General features: G+C 40.0%; 2 protein-coding genes across 5 annotated transcripts in view; one reads left to right on the forward strand and one right to left on the reverse strand.

The window, feature by feature from the left end:
• Positions 1-17,083, reverse strand: fzd3a (frizzled class receptor 3a). Of its 3 annotated transcripts, none has more exons than XM_066676485.1 (7): positions 17,007-17,083; positions 15,354-15,820; positions 9,653-9,849; positions 8,539-9,556; positions 4,090-4,238; positions 2,405-2,650; positions 1-256 (listed from the first exon to the last, which is right to left on the reverse strand). In XM_066676485.1, the coding sequence occupies exons 2-7, from the start codon at positions 15,546-15,548 to the stop codon at positions 4-6; spliced, it is 2,058 nt and encodes a 685-aa protein (XP_066532582.1). In that variant the 5' UTR covers positions 15,549-15,820; positions 17,007-17,083; the 3' UTR covers positions 1-3. The 3 variants fall into 3 exon arrangements, with proteins under 3 accessions (XP_066532582.1, XP_066532580.1, XP_066532581.1); XM_066676483.1 differs by having other exon boundaries at positions 2,405-2,653; XM_066676484.1 differs by lacking the exon at positions 17,007-17,083 and adding an exon at positions 16,509-16,648 and having other exon boundaries at positions 2,405-2,653.
• Positions 4,090-17,706, forward strand: part of fbxo16 (F-box protein 16) — a 25,406-nt gene continuing 11,789 nt past the window's right edge. Inside the window, exons 1-2 of one of the 2 annotated variants that reach the window (XM_066676487.1) lie at positions 4,090-4,190; positions 17,098-17,180. The gene's annotated coding sequence lies outside the window, so the exon portion shown is untranslated. Of the gene's footprint in view, positions 4,191-16,360; positions 16,457-17,097; positions 17,181-17,706 lie in introns of those variants that run through there. The other variant, XM_066676486.1, reaches the window with a different exon arrangement.

Consider the following 17,706-nt stretch of genomic DNA (forward strand, 5'->3'; position numbering starts at 1 on the left):
AACTCAAGCCGTGGCTACATCTTCCTTGAGGACTCTGTGGATGCCGTTGCCGGGGCCACTTTGGACAGCTTGTGGTGTGCAGCTCAGGTCCCTGACGCTGCTGTGCCGTGATTGGCTGTCCAGACGCTGTGAGCCGCCGTGTCGTGATTGGCTGTCCAGGCGGTTGCTGCTGCTGTGCTGCAGCTGCTCATGGAGACGTTGCATGCTCCCGTGAGGAGGACGCTCTTCAGCTCCTCGGACGCTACACGCCGTGTACCTGCATTAGAAAGGACAGTGGCATTGTGTAAACTGTTTCTGTAAAAGTGGATGCTATCTTCATGAAACAGGTTTGTAACTCATTCACTCGTACATACTTTTAAATGGTTACAGCATAAGAGGGGCTTAATCTCACTCACTGACTAACTCATATTTAGGGACTGCTCCACAAGGGTGGCTTTGGTGCTTTGCATTAATGCCAGTTTGTGTCCTTATTACAGATAAATGTATGTCTGTTTCTAGGATTGGGCAGTATAACGATAATACCGTAAACCGCGGTATTTAAAAATGTGGACGGTATCTTAAAATGAGAGCGGTGTTTATGACGTGCGGTGTGTCAAATTTCTGTTCAGTGTCTTTAAATGTGCTTTTAAGAGAGTCACAGGGAGGGGGCGCTGTGGGAGCTCATTGACTGTTGAAGTACCAGTATGAAAGAACTGGTGGAGAAAAACACAAGCCCCGTAGTCCACTGCTGTTGTAAGTTTAGCGCTGAGTTTTGGTTAAAAGAGAGGAAGAAAGCGCTAAAATCCTTCACTTGACTTTGTGCTCACCGGTATATTGCTTTATCCTCTAAATATTTGTGTTTTGAGCCTCAAATTGCTGACAAATCTGCTATGGTGGCTAAACCACAAGTGCTAGTTAGCGCCAGCTGTGCTTCTAAACAGTGTAGAACCGTCTTATTTTGCCCATTTTCGAACGTTTCTGTTCCTTCAGCACCCGTCACTGAAATTTGCTCTCTCTCAGAAGCGGTGTTTTATCGTCGACACGTGTGTCGGTGTGCACTGTCTGGCTGTGTTTAGCTAGCGATATATTCACTCGACTGACAGAGCACCACCTCCCCACGGTAATACCGTGTACCACGATAATATTTTGATACGGTATGAAGGTACGAAAAATGTAGATTCCGCCCATGCCTATCTGATACTATGCCTTTAACAGGCTCAACTGATCTGAGCTCAGAAAAAATCATTTTATTTCAAAGAGTACAGTTTTCAACACAAACGTGCTGTGGTTTTAATGCTAGTTGACAAAATCAAGAAAGTCTTAACAGGTTTTAAATGGGAACTTTTAGCTTCAGCAAAACAGATTGAGTTCAGTTAAAGGCAACCAAACTGTGCTGTGAACATAACCATAACCAAAACTAAATGACAGTCTGTCACTCTAGATTCAGTGTCCAAAATTAGACCCAGGTCGTCTTGGTTTGGTAGTTATAAAAGCAGGAATGGACCTTTTTTCACTAAAAAATAATTGTAATTCAATTCTCAATTATATATTTTCCCCAAATCATTCAGCCTTAATCAAGAAAAGCACCTATATTGCCCATTAAAGAAATCCATTCTGATATGTACTCCTAGAAGGCTGCGCATGCTGAGTCTTTCCCTGCTCAGACACATCTACTAAACCTGTCAGGTTTAGGGAGTTCACCCATGTGCCCTGTAATCCTGCACATATAATGCTGCCCTGATCCTACATTTTCATGGCCAATTCAATTCCAAGGCTTTGTCCAAAATTTCTCACTATTAACATTTTAATTTTACTATTAAATGTGTCATCATATTTCTCTGAGTGTCAGAATCCTAAAGTGTAATTCATGCATGATTTTGAGGACACTACAATCTCCCACAATGCACTCATAAATTATATACATCATATCTCAGTACATGAGCTGAATGTGGACCAGGATGCATTGCGAGTTTGTTTATTACTAAGCAAAGGACAGTGGAAGTGTCCGAATTCCCTTAGTGAAATTTTCTTAGCTCTACCTGGTGAACTAAATACTAATGAAGGATAAGGTAGCCATTTTGGTCACAGCCCATTTGTTTTGTAACCAAAACCTCACACTGTGGGCTAAACAAGCACCTGAAACAAAGTGCTACAAAAACTGAGAGCACCAGTGAGACCACTATTTTTCACAAGACTGAACAAATCAATGTGAGTGAAACAACAATATTTGACATGAAGCATTTCAATGTATGTTACTGTATGTTATGTCCCTCTTCTATTTTGACACTTAACCTGCACAGACTTCACATTTGTCAGAAGCGTCTGAATCGACCTAATTGTCTAAATGCTGACTGCATGCTCGGAAAAGCAGATTGGATCTCTCAGTAAGTAAATGCTCCAAGAATCTTTGCCTCTTATCTCTTACCTGCCGTCCCGTGAGCGATGCAGACTGCCATGGAAGCTATTGGCCTTGCTGCGCATAGTTCCTGCATGGCTGCTGCTGCCACTGACCGGCTCATCCAGCATGGCCAGGTGCGTCGAGGAGGCATGAGTAGAAGTGCCCTGTGTGGAGGTGCCCCGGGACTTTCGGACCACTGGTGCTCCCGACTCTCGCAGCAGCAGTTGGGTGAAGTCAGGCTCCTGCAGAACCTGCCTGCTCTCGTGCACCGTACTGCTGGGGATGGGTGTGGCGGACAGTGTGAGAGAGGGAGATGATGGGAAGGAGTAGGGAGGAACGGAGGGAAGGGAGATACACAGAAGTGATGGAAGGGAGGAGAAAGGGAAGGGGAAGACCGCAGGGCCGAGAGAGGAGAAGGGTGGGATGGAGGAGAGGGTGGAGCAGGGGGTGGGAGAGGGGATTAATGCACTGATACAGGTGGAACCAGGGGTGTGTAGAGAGGGAGGCTATTTCACTACAACTAGCAACATATACACACATATCTCATCCATACACACTGCTAATTTTACAGGGGTTGCACATGCTGTGTAATAATTAGCTGAGACTGACATAGGATATCAGCATATAATTCTCCCCTGTCTAAACAGCCCCAGAACGACTGGTGTCAGCACCTGTTCCTTTAAATGAGAATGAACCACAGCTCAATTCTGCGAGCCAGCCTAAGAGTGTAGAGCAGAAGCTCAGTATTTTATTTATTAATTCATTCATTCATTTTCTGTAACCGCTCATTGAGTTCAGGGTCGCAGTCGGGCCGGAGCCTACCCAGAATAATTGGGTACAAGGCAGGAACACAAACTGGATGGGGCGCCGGTCCTTCACAGGGCAACACACACACACACACACCTATGGACACTTTTGAGTCACCAATGTTTTTTGGACCGTGGGAGGAAACTGAAGCACCCGGAGGAAACCCATGCGGACATTGGGAGCACACCAAATTCCTCACAGATCCCTGGAGTTGTGTGACTACGACACCACCTGCTTCACCTCCATGCTGTCCTTCTCCATATTTATTTAGCACTTTTTTCTGCATTTGTTTTGTTTGATTTGCTCTGCTTAACTTTGTGTTTGGAGACACTCAGGCGTGGATGGCAATTCTGAAGTAAGATGCAGCGCAAAACCAGAACAACTTGATTCATCCCTGGTTTGCTGGGGACTTTGGCTCATAAAAAAAAGAATGAATTGTTCTTTCCAGTCTGTGGGTTGGTAGGCTCCATATCTCCAAATGAATATGCACACGCACATCATACGTTCCCTTTATAACGGATAACTGTCCTGTTTCCATACCATACATTTTCAGAAATACTTAACAGTTTCAGAATAAGTGAAAAATAACAGGTGTACTCATAAGGACAAAGGTCTCTATTCATATGAATGATTTGCGGTGTTGTAATTACCTGAGTATCATTAACCCCTCAATTTCAGGATAAATGAAGCTAGACTGATTCCACAAAAACTGTTTAGATGTAATTAGGCTTAAATATAAAATTCTTCCAAAAAACTGCTTAAAAAAAAGACAGTTGGGAATACAGTTAACAAATTACCTGAGCATGATGTAAACCAACCCCAAAAGACATTCCTAGTGTCCAGAAAACCAAACAATTACTGTGCAGTTCAAATATTGTGTGGTCAATTTGTTTTAGGAGACCTACTCTTTCCTGCGATGCCCATGGAAGAAGCTGGCCCACTCAAAGCAAGTCTTCTTGCTGCCCACCCAGAAGACAGAAGGGATGCCCACCACCAGCATCATCAGGTACTTAATGAGAAAGAGGGAGATGTCCGGCCTGCTTGTCCGCTCCACCTGTACACAATATGTAAGATGCTGGAGTTAAAAAAATAAATGAAGACATTATGCTAAAGAATTGTGCCTCATCATATTGTCTTCATCATCATCATCATAAAAAATACCCCTACCTCAGCAACAGGCGGTATAAATGGAAGAACTCTAACACTGTTCCCCAGGCCAAAAACATCCAGTTAGTTGACATGATGAATTTAACATAGATAAGGGTTGTTTATTCATTGTTAGTAAAGAGGTGGGAGACCTGAATATTGCCAACTGCCAACAACACAAGGGTACTAATTTGTGAGGAGAAAGAGGCATGTTGTCTTTACTTGTCAGCAAAAATCAATCATTTTCTTATTGTTTATAATGTCTATTTTCCAATACTTTAGACAGCTGCTGAACTTTCTTGTCTGCTTTACCTGAGGGATATCCTTAAGAAAAGGCAGTAGCCCATTTTTACAGGGGACAACATTTTGAATAAAATAATCAAGCAATTCATCAGTTTCCAAGAATGCCACCACAAGTTAAATCTTTACCAATTGTGACTCCTTTAGAAAACACAATATCCCACATGAGTGCTGTTACAGCAGTGATATTCTGGGATCCTAATAATATTCAGTAATAATAATATAAAATATAATAATTAATAATAAAAATATAATTAACATTATAATTTAGATGTTCTTAATACTGATCACATGATTCATAGGCTTGGTGAGCTAAGGGTCAATGAACATAGGTGCCAGTCTGTCAACCTCTGCCTTTTTATATAAGCTCTAGCCAAAAACACTTATTTTCTGGCTTTCCACTGGCTTTGTTTACAATACATTTGTAATAGACTTTCACTAGGAGACCCTGGAGAGTGCTCCAGTTATGTGACTAAAGTTTTACTGCTTGTCCACTTTGTTCTGCTGCAAAGTGCTTGGGAAACCTTGTGCTCCTCTAAGTTGACTTTACAGTACAGAATCACATCTTTAATTTAGGATTTTTAAGTGCCTATACAAGCACACTCAGCTTGCTATGGTATGCATAAGGATTAGGAGCAAGTAAAACTGGAATAAAACTGATTTGTAATCTCAGCATGTAGGCACCTTTTCTTTCAAAGACGCTGCAGTATGCAGCCTTGTTGTTCACATGTACTTGTGTGTATGTGTATAGGTTTGTTTGTGCTTGAGCATGCTTGCGCCTGTCACTGTTGCCGTGGGTTATGTGTGCGTGATTGTGTGGACAGGATCCCTTTTTATCTCAGCTCACTGCACTGTGCACAATGCTGAAGGCATAAACATAGCTGCAGTCAACACATTTTTTTTCCTCTCTCTCTCCCTCCTTTACAGCACACCCTAAAATGACATCCGCGATGATGAGTTTACATTTAAAAAAGCCCTTGCACATCAGCTGCGCAACAAAAGACATGTAATTAGGACACAGGCTCACGATTCACAAGGCACTAATTCATTACCATATATTACTATTTACCTAAGCAGGACAGAGGGCACTTTGGACACAATTACGTAAAATCAAAACAGCAAATATATTCCCCTCACTGTCTAACATCAGAAGACACTGCAGTAAACAGGGACTCATTACAAAATCCTTATGCAGCCCGAGGCCCGCTCAGAAATACACAAACACAGTGACACCCCTTCATTACTCAAGACAGAGCTTGGCTTGAATCACTGCACAACTAATCAGTCTAATCATTCCTTGCTCGTAGCTGTCATTCAAATTGAAGCGTCCTCCATGTTGTATGATGGTGAATGCACTGTAGACACAAATAGTTGAGCACACAGCTGCTCTCTAATGTTCGTGCACTGTAGATAAATCAGTCATGTTCTACTCTGCTTATGTCTCTTTTCACAGACAATATGGAAGCTACTGTTTTTCTCAGACAGAGATTGATTTTGCCATAATGTTTGTGTGTAATAATTGAAAAGCCTGATTAATTATACAGCACGTTACAAAATGACAAACAAAATAAGTTACATTTAAATTCCAGTTCCAACTGTTTCTTTCAGTTTTAAACATCAAGACGTTGCTAAACATTTACAAAATTGTAAGAAAAGGGTTTTTTCCCTAAATTAAAAGCATAATAAATATCTTCTGGCTGTGTTTCATTGCACTACAAGAGAAAATATCAACATATGATGTTTTGGGTTTATTGTTGGGTTCTGGGCAGTGATCTAGCCTATTTTATGCATTTAATATCAAACATTCTGGATGTTCAGACATTAAATAAAGCATGGTTAGTGACACACTTATTTTAGAGGCACTCAGACACATCTAGAACCAGTCTCAATGAGAGAGAGAGAGAGACAGAGAGAGAGAGAGAGAGAGAGAGAGATGTAGAGCAGGTGCTTGAATACATACAGTAGATGTTTAATTATTAACAGCTAACGGAAGCCAGTAGGAGTTTGCCCGAGGCTCAAAGTTACCAGCATCAAGCACAGCAGGAATAAACCCATCCCATCAGTGTTATAACAAAAGTTCAATAATTGACTGTAACTTTTCAAACTGGAACTATGCACCTTCTGAAAGTCTTAGAAAATGCATTCTTAGTAGCTCTTAATAGCAGAAACTGATAATGTAAAAGGAAACTGATGCTTCTTCATGGCAGATTGGAAGCAGGCTCAATGGCATATTATAGTGGTTTGTGTTTATTTCAGCATGGACAAATTGTACAGCTGTTAATTCAACAAATGAAACAGAATGTATTAAGTATAGGGTTGGGTGGTATAATGGTATAATACAGAACACCATGGTATTTACAAACGTGGACAGTATCTCAAAGTGATGGCGTGATTTGTGATGTACATGTGGTGTGTCAAATTTTAGTTCTGTGTCTTTAAAGGCTTTTTTGCCTCCTGAGCACCCCTTCCTGCTACAGAGTGTAATTCATGTTTACAGTACTGTCGCAAAATCAAGTCTCTCACACATCTCTCTCTCCCTCTTCCAGAAGTTGCCTAGTGCAGTAAACCAGCAGAGGACCTGGCGTTGCCGCCATAGGGGTTCTATTCTCCCTATTACAGCTCTGAATCATCAGAATAATTTAGAAGCTGTAATTTTAAGGTAGAAATACTACATAGTGCTCCTTTAATTACAATCCAAGGAGTTCATTCATGTGCATTTAAGAGAGTCACACAGGGAAGGCACTGTCAGAGCTCCAAATGGTGATGTCACACTCTGAAAACAGTTGGCAAGCTATGCTTTCCCGTATTTTCTAACTATTCTGTTTTTGAAGTTTGCTCTCTCAGAAATAGTTTTTTTTTTACCGTCAATTCATTTGTCAGTGTGCACTGTCAGGCTGTACTGTGCTGAACTGCACAGCACCAAAAACCCTTCACCCGACCCACACTGCAGATACAATAGTGCACCCACCACTGAATGGTAAAACCATTTGCCATATGCCATGTTAATAATTAGAGACGGTATGAAAAATGTGGATACCGCCTATCCCTAACTGAGCCTATTCAAATTATTTGTACTTCATAAATTAGATATTATATTAGGCAAAATGATAAAAGTTAGTAAGCAAGATGTTCAGCAAATGTGGCTGCTTTAGGCTTTTAGACTCTGCATGCCTAGTCGAAAAGCCTGTGATGTTGAAAAACCTGTCCCTAAGAGGAATTGCTGGCTTTGAAAACCACAACAACAGCAACGGTAAAGTTAGGTACTGTTTACATATCGTGTACATGGCTCCACGCCCCTGTTCTCACAAATCTTTTACTTGTTGCACTTTCGGCTTTCACTGGAAGTGTTTGTCTGCAGGGTCTACACGTCACAATTGAGTACCTACTCGGCACTGTTAGAACCCGGCGCCAGCTGGAACTGAAAACTTACCCGGTTCCAGGGACCAGATACTAGATTTGGCCAGTGGAAAAGCAAAATAGCCATGCCGAGTCTAGTAGAGTCATGTAGGTTCCATGCAGTGAAAAAGCGCCATAAGATCAAGCAAGCCTAGTTTTATCAGGAGCATCACTAATATTTCACTAATAAGAAGATAGTCATACATCTGGGCAAAGTGATTAAACCATGATGTATCTGCTCAACTAGCTAAAACTGGTGTGTTCAGATCTTGCTTGGCACATAAACCCATAACAAATCTCCTAAACGCCCCTCCCTATGACCTGCCGTGCATGTGATTAACGTAACACTAGATTGTCCAGGAAAAACAGGAGCCTGATATTATAGGGGCCCTCATTTGACAGCAGAAGTGTGCATTAAGGAAAATTTGTTATTATTTAATTTTAAATCTGCATTATTTTGAATAAAATTATTACCTAGATCTAAAATTCACACAACTTAGGTAGGTACTAACCTTGAATGGACAGGGGATGTGGTATTCTCTGCATCTCTCCTGCACCCAGGTAATCTCCCACACAGACCTGTAGCTTTGTTCGTATAGGTAACAGCCAATCACTGTCAGCAGTGGCACCAGGTAGAGCACTGAAAACACTCCAATCCGGATCATGAACTTCACTAGCTTGTCCTGGTTCTCTTTTTCCAGGGGAATCTCCATGCGGACACGGTTAAGTGCAGCAATGCCAGCCAACAGCAACGCCACACCCACAGCCACATCCAGAATCAGTGGGGCTAGGAGGAACCAGCGCAATGCTGAAACGTCATAAAGACCCACGAAGCACACACCACTCAAGCTATCACCCTCCACCTTATTCAGGGCCATCAGGGCAACTGTGAGAGTCCCTGGCACACCCCAGGCTGCAGCATGGAACAGTAGGGCTTTCTTTTCAATAGCTTCACTGCCCCACTTAGGCACAGCAGCCAGGAACCAAGTGATGGTGAGGACCACCCACCACACGCTCCCAGCCATGGTGAAGAAGTAGAGTGTCATGAAGAGCAGTGTACAGGCCTTGTTATGTGAACCCTGAGTGATGGTGGCAGCACGAAATAGGCCTGGTGCAGATCGATTGCACGCCACCCGCTCCTCAAGCAAGAAGCCCAGAAAGAACACCAGCGAGACCATCATGTAACACACAGCATAAAAGATGATGGGCCGCTCTGGGTAACGGAAGCGGCTCACGTCAAGAAGGAAGGTGAGGAAGGTGAAGAGTGTAGCCGAAAGGCACACAATGGAGACCACACCAATAAAGTAACGGGCAAAGAGAAGTTTGTCACGGTCGAAGTACATGTTTGGACAAGGGGCAGAACAATCACGTGCACCCAAGAATGAGTAGCCAAGCTCAGGGTCCACCTTAAGCTCACGAGGGCACCAGAAGCCATAGTCACGCTGCACAGACGCTGGGGCTTCTTGTGTGGCATCAGCGCTTGAGAGCAGGTCCACAGCTCGAGGGTAGGGCTCATCACAGTCAGGAAACCTGAGGGAATATGAAACAAAAATATATATATATTTTAATTTCTAGAAAACTTCCAAACAGTGTTTCTTATAACATATTGGATTGCATTGTATTTACCTATTACAGGCCATCTCTTCAGGCCAGCTGACACCAAAGATGTCCATAAGTTTGTAACAGTCACTTTTGGCCTGCTGACACAGACGCCGACACGGCAGGGTCACACGGCCATACTCAGTGCAGACAGGTACATAGAGGGCACACAGGAATGGCCGCAAGTCTGGGGAGCACTCTAGATTCACCATGGGATGAAAAGGCTGGGGAGAATGAGAACATAGTGGGGACAAAGATAATCATTTTAATTAGGTCATCACTGCTGGTTATAATGACCAAGGTTTTTTTTTCCATGTACTGAACTGGATGGTTGTTTTAATGTCCTCAGCTGTATAATGTAAGCTACTAAAATGGCCTCAACTCAAACATTTGTAAACACATTAATGAATTAATACATTTAATTATAATACATTCTTATGTATGTATTTATGTGGGATGTAGCATTTTCTGTTCTACAACATTTTTTGTATAATTATGCTAAACAAACTGAAACAAACCACACCCCATTCAGTAGTCGAGTGCTGAGAGAATGGACTCTGAGGATGCCTTTGTGTGGGGCGGGGAGACACGCTGTTCCTTGAGGCCCACTATGCAAAGAGGCTTTATGGGAGTACCACCAGCCATGGAGGCTGGACATAAATATGCAAATCTCCAGGGGGTAGGAAAACAGGAGACTCCACCCAAGACTAGACAGTCCCTTTCTGCAGTGTAAGGGTTTGAGCTTTTGTTATAATAGCTTTTGGGGGTTGGGGATGCAAAAATGCCCCAGTTCCAAAATTTGTATATAATTTTATTTTATTTCACATTCAACTGGAATATTTCCTATATTAACACAAAGCTTTTGTTCCATGATATCACATACACTTTACACATACATATGTATACCCTCCAAAAATTGATCAGCAAATCTTTATATAGTGTGCATTTCAGGATATTTGAAATGGAATCTTTTCCAAATCTAACCAGCCTAAAAATGCCTTTTGCTAGATTTGTTCACATAAAAGAGTAAAGTAAATAATCCAACAAGTGATGATATGCATACTAATGTACAGCCATCAACAAATTTTGAACCACTGTCAGTTGCCATAGGAGGCTACATGTCACAACCAAACAGAGCACATGTAGAAAATACTCTAACCACATATGCATAACTGGACAGTGTCACTTCTGCCACCACATTTTATCCCAGCAGCCACCCAAACCGTCTGTAAAAAGGGATTAGGATGGATGTTAGTCTTGCCCATTTTGACACAAAGAATCCACATCCAGTCATCTTTTCCACACACCTAATCCATATTTAACACAGTATATTCTGCTTGGCTCAAGATTCCTTGCACATGAAAAAGATGGCTTAACTGAGTACAGCCTTCAAGCAGTTGCTTAGATTGATCCATCACAGCTTTATGTAGGAGAATCATGTGCTACTTTTGTACTTACTTGCGGTTGCGTGACTATATTCAGTATTCAAAGCATTGCCGGGGGTGGTGAGACTTTGCATTCTAAATAGACTATGGATTACTTCTATGACTTCAAGTGTTTACAGTATTTCCTCCAGTAACAGAATACAATACATTATGGACCTAGTGACTTGAAATTTACTGTATGCCCATAGCTTTAGACATGAAATGAATCAATGAATTAGTGAACCATTGTCCCATTTTATTTATGTTTGTGTTCTGAGCATAAGGACCTTGGTAACCTTGTTGGTGCTACTTGAGGTCATAGAGCTATACAAAAGATCTGAAGACACAACTCCCAAAGTCAATTGCCCAGATCAAATGAGTAGACACATACTTGCTGTAAAGAGAGTTAAAAATAAAGCGAATGCCCTATTTTGCTGGTGCAGTAGAGAGCATTATCTCATCATGGCCTGTCATGGCATATTACGTGCACTAGGATGATCTAATGAACTCCAGTGCATGCATCTGTATGACCCCAGAGCTGTTCTTGAGAGGAAACAAATACACCAGTGTGTATTATATTTGCCAGAGTTTTCATTCAGTCACCTGAAAGCATTTTGTGAAGCTACAATACAAAACGTGAGCAATGTGTATATTCTGCTGCTATGATAGCTTGGAGGGACATAATAAATTATGTACTGCAAAATGTATATAGTTCGAGGTTTAATGCCACTGCATGCCAAACCTGAGAGGTTCTATAAATGTTAGAAAAACCCTTAAACTCATAAAGCCAAAAAACAGTCAATTCTAGCCATAACACTCTGGAAGGGACCTCTTGATCCAAATTAAATTGTTAAAAGCTTGGCTCAGACATTTCAGAAAACTAACTGTAGAACCATCATTGGAACTGAGACTCTGAAATGTAAAGTTTCATGGGTAGTGTTCATAAAATCTTGTTTAAATCAAATCTTAAATGTAGAGTACTACTTATGTAGATAAGACATAACTGTGATTGTAGCACTGATATATTTTTTAATTCTATGACTCTTCATTCATGTAATGCTTAAATGAGCATAAACAGGTTTTTTTTTCATTTGAACCAAGAAAAATAAAAAAATGGCACTGATTCCATTATTGCAAATTGAATACAGGCATTTCACTGCATGTATCTATATTTAATCCTCCTCTTGCCTAAAGACACAGCAATATTTCAATAGCTCTGAAAATACTTTCAAAATGGTTAATTAGATTTTTAAATTACACTTTTCCTCTGCCCCCCTGACAAGTTTCCCATCTAAACTTAAAAAGATTATTAAACTCATACTGTTGCCCTTAGCAGCACTTGTCCATATCAGATTTAATAAACTCTCTGTGCCATTCTCTTCCTCCCTGTTGCCTGCTCCTCCTTATGACTGCTTGAATCTCTGCATATCCATCCCACTGTCATGGTAACCAGTGATACACCATAAGCCTGCGTCCAGGGAGGGGTCTGTATGGAGCGAGGTCAAAGTGCATGTTGTGTGTGTGTGTGTGTGTGTGTGTGTGTGTTGGGGGGGGGTAGTTATGGACCACCTCCCGAGAGAGAAAGCCCTGCTCTTTTGTTGCAAGACAATTGGGACCCGTTTCCAAAGCAACAGCACTACCTTTTGTTGGGGGAGGGATGAAGAGAGAAAGAGAGAGAGAGAGAGAGAGAGAGGTGGGAGGAGAGAAACAGACAGAATGAGAAAAAAAGGACAAAAGCTAGACATGTGGAAGAGCAGATGATGGTGAGACACATTGGCTTGGATAAACTGTGATGAATATTTGAGGTTTGGTCAAGGTGCAAAAATAACTGCAAGTTATGGCCAGCAGTGAAATTTCAGCAAGGCAGTGTCCTACAAATCATGAACATTTATTAATTCAGAATTCAGGAGACTGATACATTGTAATATTTGTCTCCACATTGAAAGGTTCTTCAACCAAAAAGACGTTTTATTAAAAAAGAAGATATTTTCTACATGTATTTTCCTTTTAAACATACATGTTTGTATGTTTTGTTATTAAACACATACTTGTCATAATAAAATATCTAATATAATTACAATTCAAACTTTTTTATGTCATTAGACCAGTGCCTCAAGAAAGCATGTCAAGTGTACCTCTTATTTTTTTAATTGATATTTTGTACATTTTGTGCATTATACTAGATAAAAACAGATAATATCGTAGTAATTTAAGAAGAGCTAGTCTAACTAAAGCAGAAAAGAACATATCAAAAGCATAAACACAGCTGCAAATGATAAGTATTGTACAACATTTGCCTGACCCATCCTTTTAAGTACACGACAATGCAAATCTTGCTCAGCAATCCCTATCACTCTGTAAACACCACAAGAGTCTTCCATTCCCTTCCCTCAGGCAAATGTCCCATTTCACAAAAAGAGGTTATACAGAGTTCAGGCCAAAAACAACTGCACTGTGCAGGAACCCATTTGAATCTGAAAGCTAGGAGCCTTTAAGCTGTTTCTGTGTTGCCCAATAAAATAGTCCTTTAAAAAGTTTAAAGATTCCATGTCATTTAAGCAATATATATATATATATATATAAATAATTTAGTAAAATCAAGAATGACTACAGGCATTAAAAGGAGCACTTCATTTTTAGTCTTGATCACAACTTTTAAATGGATTTTATTCCCATTGTAAGTCACATGTCTGTCTTCGGTGCTCTTTTCTTTTCCCATTAGGTTTGCATTTTCCAAGACCAGAATCTTGCCAAGATATAAGGGCTATACAAGCCATCTCCTAAATAATTGAACTCTCATTCTCTAAATTTCTTTTGGATGCAGAAGATTAGAGCATAACTGTACTGCAAGCGAACTGCTAAACTTAAAGCTATATCAATGTATCCCAAATATACGTTTTAATGTGTACGCTAATAACTAATATAATATTTTATTGGTTAGTGCATACAAATCAAAGTTTTTTTGTTTTATCTCACAGTATGATTTTCAGGGAACATTTTTAGTCCAAAAACAGAGCTTAAATTAAAAATACCAAATTCACTACAGATTAACTACAAAGGACAATGTAAAATACATAATTGTGTTTTAAGCCAAGATTTAAGTATGGATCTCTGCAAGCAATAAAGCAAATAATTTATTAATAAACATGTTAATCTACCTAAAATTCATTATGTGGGATAAGTCATTGGTGATAGCGTGGAATGTTTAGTACTAGAACTGCTCTTCAGTAGGATGTTCCCTCAAGTGTACACGATGGTCACTGTCATTCACAGATGTGAATGTAACTAAATGAGAAATTGAACACACGCAACCCCTAAGCTTTTATACACAGCTACAGAGCAATAGGGTTATGTAACGCTTGCTTTCTACGCAGATAAACAGGAGGCTGAGCAGATGGGATTTCCGGCCTCATCTCCATCATCTCACATTCCCTTCTTCTTTTCTCATCCCTCTCATTCTCTGTATCTATGAAGGCCAGACTCAATAAGACACAAAAATCTGAATTCTTGATCTATGCAGTGCATATTATGGCAGTAATCCAGCTGTTATAACAGAAGATACTGAGATCATAGTGCATCCGAGGTAGCGTGCCACAAATGCCACTAACCATCAGCAAGACAGAGCTTTTTAATGTTACAATCTAGCAAACTGGAAATGTGGATAAGGTACTGCTCCATCACCAGCTGAATAAATAAAGAAAAATTATAACCACTGTAGCAGTCCAAAAATACTGTTCAGCACAACATGATACATGGTCAGATATTATGACTGTAGTCTAGTTAATTCCTTAATTACATTTAAAGCTTCCTAATTTCATCTGTAATATTTTTGAAACGTGCTCAGTAAAAAAAAAAAAAAAAAAATCAAACACAGGCAAACATGGATATAATGGAAATCAGGTATTATGTAATTTTTTGCACATACATCAACTAATATGAAAGTGATTATTAAACTATTATGACATATCTTTCATATTAATTTATGCATGTGCAAATAATTATATAAAAAAAATCAATATTTCCATTCTGTCAGGGATCGCTTTGTTAGATGCTGCCTGTGAAAAAATGTTATGTTTTTACTGTGAAAAACAAAAAAATGATTTAATAGCATGACTAATACCTTCAACTTTTCTCCCTAATCAGGACAATAAATATACACTGATTTTAAAAGGATCCCCTTGCATTAAAAGTTTAGTGTGAGTTGACTTGAGAAACCAAATTGTCATTAATGTATTAATAATTGTATTTCACTAAAACAAAGTGGCAGTTTTCAGAAACTAAGATATAAAAAGGAGATGATTTACCTCCATGGCGAGGGCGGCAGTTTGCTGGTCATAGTGGTTGAGCAAGTTGGGCATAAAGGTGGTGTTGTAAGAGAGGCCCTGGCACATACGAAGTGTGATGGGCTCACAGGTGAATGTACTATGACTGCCTGTTGACCCTATGTTGATGGCTGCACAAGCAGTCAGCATGGAAGTGAGAATCCAAATAAACCCCATTGTCTGAAATTCAGCTCCAAGCTTGGCAAGACTGGTCAGGTCCTGCTCTAAGCCGTATGAGGATCAGATAAGTGTTAGGAAAGCTGGAAATCCTCCATCGCCTCACAGACTCCTGAGGTGTCATGGGTGGGGTAAGCTGACTCCATTGTTGCCATGTGGTGGCGGAGTTGGCAGATCTTCTCAGTGGATCTCCATTATCTTCCAAAGGTGTACCTTAAGATGGCTTGCATGTCTTTGTCACTCTTTTTTTATTTCACAAAGATGTCATGTCTCTGCAAAAGAGAGGCGTGGATTGTGATCATAAAAACTAGCAAATTATCATCTAACAGGAAAAAAAAAATCTGAATGAAAGGTACATTCATGATATAATACTTCAGCAATCAACAATCAAATTTAAGCATTTAATAATGAGCAGATATGTTTAAAAAAAATACACTCTTCTGGTTCTAGGCTATAACAAAAAGGTTCTTTAATTCATACAAATAGCAAAATAATTCTGTACACAGAAACACCTTAAATGGGTTTCTTTAAAGAATTATATACACGTTTTCTAGCACTGTGATGAATTTTTTTGAGTGTGTCATTTGAATGTTCTCTTTTCTAAAATAAGATGCAATATTTATTAAAGGAACTTTAAAAACCGTTTTAATTAAAGGTTTAGGAAAGCTGTATGATGTCTGTCAGTCACATTTGATCTAATAGCATAGGCATAAAAGACAAATATAAGCCTGTGTCAAACTACTTCAAGTGTAGCCATGGTGAACAAAATAACGGTTTCTTCATTGAATACGTTTGAGGAGTTGCAATATTTTAAATGAACACAGGCTAAAACTCGAAACTCAAACACGATTGTAACTAAATTGAAGAAAAAAACAGGTTAACTAGGAAACCCTAAAGAGAATGCGAAGGTAACCGTTAAGATTGGTTTCATTAAAAGTGACTGAAACTCGTGTACGTTACTTTTCTGTCCTTCACTAATAAAGACGAATGGTACAGCGCCGATATTCATCATACAACACGACTAAGTCCACAACACTGGGTTTCTCCGAAGTGCTACAAAAATAACGTTTCCATTCATTTTCAAAGAATAACCGCTTGGCTGGCAGCACAGCTCCCTGCAGCCTCCCCGGCCTCGAGAGAGCGAGCGAACCGTGATGTACGGCGCTCGGCTACACGGCTTCACTACACCGCTCTCACTACACATTACAGGAGACAAAATTAATATCTCCATTAACATCAAAGCGAGCCGATATTGTGTCGATCTGCTTTGGAGAACTAGGGAAAAAAGAGACCTGGTCGAAGACTGATATTCCTACACGCCGCTCCGCTGTGTGTAACGATACCGTTACCTCAGGAAGGTGTTTGGCGTCATTAAAAATTCAGCCTATTCTCTTTTTTAACGGCTCCCTACTCTCGTCTCTCTGACTGAAAAAATAACGTTGTAAGGGTCAGTCTTACCTTTGTATAGCTGTTAGTTCACGTGCGGCACTGAGCCTCTCCTTAGCCGCGTTAACAATGAGCTCTCTCTCTCTCTCTCTCTCTCTCTCAGGTTTGTGAGGATAGGATTCCGCGGGAACGCGCCCGGCTAGCAGTAGTCTTGTCAGTCAAACCGAGTCACGTACTAAAGCAGAGGTAGGGCCTAGAGTTCTCAAATAGTATTTAAACAAGTAATCAGTTCAAACTCGTTTTAGTGATTCTGCACTGGTTTCTATATTTTAAAATATATATTAATTTATTTTTACTGCTTTGTTATCGGTGTTATCTGTTATTTTTTCTTAAATGAGCAACGTGTGATTTTACCAGCAGAAATTTTGTGCTAGGTTTATTTATTAAAGTGGTTATTATTTTTATAACACAACTTGCCGAGTTAAACAGTTTATGCCAGTTTAGAATGGGTCCTCCACATGCGGTATGAGATTAATGGCCGAAGTATTTTTAGGATATTCATTTTTAATTTTCAGAGTATTCATAAATATTCACATTGTTTTTGCTCAGTTTATACTGAAATATATACTTTATAGTAATACCTAATTACTATATACTTTCTCTTAATTTATGCTTTGGTACATCCTACATGTACCCCACAAATTCAGGTTGATTTCCAAGAATCGCTGAACTTGTCATTCTTTTATTCACCAGGAAATGTTAAACTCCCCTC

Source organism: Hoplias malabaricus, chromosome 7 (genome assembly GCF_029633855.1).
Source record: "Hoplias malabaricus isolate fHopMal1 chromosome 7, fHopMal1.hap1, whole genome shotgun sequence".
NCBI lineage: Eukaryota > Metazoa > Chordata > Actinopteri > Characiformes > Erythrinidae > Hoplias > Hoplias malabaricus.

Coding starts and splice junctions, on each gene's coding strand:
- fzd3a (XM_066676483.1), bottom strand. CDS start 15,548: ATGGGGTTTATTTGGATTCTCACTTCCATGCTGACTGCTTGTGCAGCC. Junction 9,850..15,353: donor CTGCCGCCCTCGCCATGGAG/GTAAATCATCTC, acceptor CATTCTCCCCAG/CCTTTTCATCCCATGGTGAA. Junction 4,239..8,538: donor ACATCCCCTGTCCATTCAAG/GTTAGTACCTAC, acceptor TATTGTGTACAG/GTGGAGCGGACAAGCAGGCC.